This window comes from Camellia sinensis, chromosome 4, assembly GCF_055761805.1.
Source record: "Camellia sinensis isolate YWXY chromosome 4, ASM5576180v1, whole genome shotgun sequence".
In the NCBI taxonomy this organism is placed as follows: Eukaryota; Viridiplantae; Streptophyta; class Magnoliopsida; order Ericales; family Theaceae; genus Camellia; species Camellia sinensis.
The window spans coordinates 210124685-210127808 of record NC_138964.1 but is presented as its reverse complement, the minus strand read 5'-3'; the positions used below and the strand labels follow the sequence as shown (position 1 = coordinate 210127808).

The following is a 3124-nucleotide window of genomic DNA, read 5'->3' as shown; positions in this document are numbered from 1 at the left end:
AGAACCTTTGCTTGGATATGACAGTGATAAATTTATCAACCACTGACATAAATGTAATAAACCATCAACTCTTCCCACACAATAAGTGATAAATTTATCATTCTTCAAAATAACAAAATTCAAGAACCACATTAATGGTACATTTATCATTCTTATAAAAAAATAATCCATCAACTTGTCCAAACCAACCAATGATAAATTTATCACTTTATAAAACACCAAAAAAAAGCAACTACATTTAACCAAAATCAAATAATATAAATCTGTGAAATTTAATCCTGTAAAAATATCAGCAAAAAATATAATTTTTGATCAACAAATTCCTCAATCATTCAATGCGAGTACCAAAATGATACATCTTTCAAAAAATACTTAATCATTCAATGCAAGTAACACCTCTCAACTCTCAAACAAAGTAATTCAATTAAAATCAATACAACTAAAGCAAAGCTTGTTTACATGTCTTCTGATTATGAGTTCTCATCTTTTCACACCTACTGTATCTAATTCTCTTGATTTCACCCTTAGAAGGTATTCTCTCCGTTCTTGGACGTCCAGCTGGTCTCTTACAAAGAGGAGGTAAAACAACGTCATCATCAACAACTACATTTGGCTTCCACATACTAGGAACTGGATAGATAGAATGTGAATAAGAATCACAATAACTACTAACACAGTAGTAATCATCAAGAAAGCAATTCAAATCCTTCTCACTCCTCTTTATAGCATAAAAACCATGTTTGCAAGGCAAACAATCAATTTCCCACAATCGACAAGAACAACAACGTTTCCCAATATCAATCATAACTAAATGATCCAATTGGATTTCATAAATGTCATCGCTACATTTCTTAACTATTCATGCTTTTGTATCATTAAAAACTTCTTCCAACTTTTTCTCTACAAAAGGACAAACAATACGATTCCACTTATTCCCAAATTCTCTCATTCTTGAAAATTGCTCCATTAGTTTCACCCGTATAACATCAACAAGACTAGTTAAAAACAAATGGCATTCATCCCTAATCCATGAATTAAAAGATTTCGCAGCATTTGTGCACATTTCACCATACCTCTTGCCTTGAAAATAAGCGTTACACCAACACTCATTAGGCAAATTCTCAAGAAACTTCTCAACACTACGACCACAACGACCCTTAAATTCTTCAAATAACTCATTAAACAACTCAATAGTAGGAGCATATGCACATCTACTAAAACGAGTAAGCAAATACTCTTTAGATTCACGATTTTTCACTGACAAATAAGTCTTCAAGTTTGTCTTCAAATGCAATAGACAAAAAGAATGAGAAGAAAATGGAAAGACCTCAGCTAAAGCTTTCAGCAAACCTCCATGTCGATCAGTAACAAACGCAATATCCTCTCCGAAGTCAAAATACCTAATAACTTTGACAAGAACCAATGCCAACTGTCATAACTTTTACTATCAACAATAGCAAAACATAACGGATATAAACCTACAAACAAAATATATATACACGTTATCAGTAACAAATAAAAAAATTACAAAAAGAAAATCAAAACACAAAGTATATGACATATAGCACCAGCCATAGATAAATTTATCACTGTATAAATATAAAAATTTAACAAAAGTATACAACATAAATTTATCACTAATAGATTGACCATACTCAATAATCAGCACTATCCAGTAACAAAAATGACAAAATTATCACTGTTTTAATAATAATAACACATAGACACAAAATATACCTTGGTTACCATCTTTTGCCGTAGCAGCCAATAAACAACCTTTGTGTCTTCCTTTCAAGAAAGTTCCATCAAGCATCAACACAGGCCTACAATACTTGAAACCAAGAATACATGCCTCAAAAGCAAAAAACAAGCATTTGAAATGTCTTCCTTTACTATTAATATCAAATTCCATATCAAAAACACTACCCGGATTGCAAGCATTAGCAGCATCAACATACCAACGAAGATCATCAAATGATGATGAATAGTCACAAAAAACAAGACCCCTTGCTTTTTCAACACCCATCCAAGCTCGTCGATAAGAAACTTCTGTTCCATAATAGTCATTGAAATCACAAACCACCTCACTAACCGATGCCAAAGCCTTATTACGAATATCACTTGAAATTAGCTCACCAATCATACTTAAAGTCATCCTAGCATGTTTAATTGTACGAAAAGAAGATCCACAAGTGTGAACATCATCAAATTGTTTAATAACAAAGCATGCACGCTCCATAAACATCCCAAATCAGCCCTTCTCTTACAATGAACAGTGACACGATCCTTATCATTCTTAACAAAATCAAAATTAAAACCGAAATGAATAGAATACTTTGACAACGCATCTAGAAATTGAACAACTCCTTGAGCAAACCTTTGTCCTACTCCTTTAATACAATTAACCCACCCATCAGAGAGTAAAGGTTTCCGTTGATTTGAATAAAATGAAGGCAAAAAATCAGTTTCACAAACAACACTACTACTACTACTACTAGCTTCACCATCACAAATCATATAACCTTCACCCAAAGAACAACACTTTACAAAAACATCAATATGATGAATATCACAAGAAAGTGCCAGTCCAACCATAACCTCCAAATCCTCTTCACTTTGAAGACCACAAGAAGAATGTCCAGCCATTGAATACGATATATTCAAAGAACTACCAACTAACTCACTCCACTTTGCACACAATTTATATATTAAATCTTTGAAATTAAATCCATCATTATACTTGATAACCAATGTCACACCTCTAAACTTGCACATAAGAAACAAACAATTCTCCATCGCTATAAATCCTGCAACAAACAACAATTACATATCAGCAAACAACTCAAACACCCTAAAACAAAATCAAATACAGTGATAAAATTATCAACCAACTCAAACACATCCAAAAACCAACACTCATAACTTTAACAGTTAACACCACCAAAGACCAAGAACAGTGAATAAGGCTTACACTTATTAGACTTGGTAACTCAATTTGAATCTTACATTATGCAACCTTTTCATCTCCTATTCCTATACTCACTCATAAATTTATCACTGTTGAAAAAGTTAATCCAACATCACCCCCAAAATACACAATGATAAAATTATTACTGTATAAAAT

General features: G+C 32.4%; 2 protein-coding genes across 2 annotated transcripts; both read right to left on the bottom strand.

The window, feature by feature from the left end:
* Positions 1-439: 439 nt before the first annotated feature.
* On the bottom strand, positions 440-805 carry LOC145824418 (uncharacterized). Its single transcript, XM_082924071.1, has one exon. The coding sequence runs from the start codon at positions 803-805 to the stop codon at positions 440-442; it is 366 nt and encodes a 121-aa protein (XP_082780197.1).
* A 54-nt stretch (positions 806-859) lies between these two features.
* LOC114311052 (uncharacterized) lies at positions 860-2796 on the bottom strand. The gene is made up of 4 exons (XM_082924070.1): positions 2476-2796; positions 1738-2104; positions 1351-1478; positions 860-1282 (listed from the first exon to the last, which is right to left on the bottom strand). The coding sequence occupies exons 1-4, from the start codon at positions 2794-2796 to the stop codon at positions 860-862; spliced, it is 1239 nt and encodes a 412-aa protein (XP_082780196.1).
* Between the last annotated feature and the right edge of the window lie 328 nt (positions 2797-3124).

What these genes read in the sequence shown, in the direction of transcription:
- LOC145824418 (XM_082924071.1), bottom strand. Translation starts at nt 805, where the DNA reads ATGATTGATATTGGGAAACGTTGTTGTTCTTGTCGATTGTGGGAAATT.
- LOC114311052 (XM_082924070.1), bottom strand. Translation starts at nt 2,796, where the DNA reads ATGGAGAATTGTTTGTTTCTTATGTGCAAGTTTAGAGGTGTGACATTG. An exon ending in GTAGTAGTAGTAGTAGTGTT is followed by an intron (nt 2,105 to 2,475) that starts GTTTGTGAAACT and finishes ATTCGTAATAAG; the next exon opens with GCTTTGGCATCGGTTAGTGA. An exon ending in TGTTACTGATCGACATGGAG is followed by an intron (nt 1,283 to 1,350) that starts GTTTGCTGAAAG and finishes TTGCATTTGAAG; the next exon opens with ACAAACTTGAAGACTTATTT.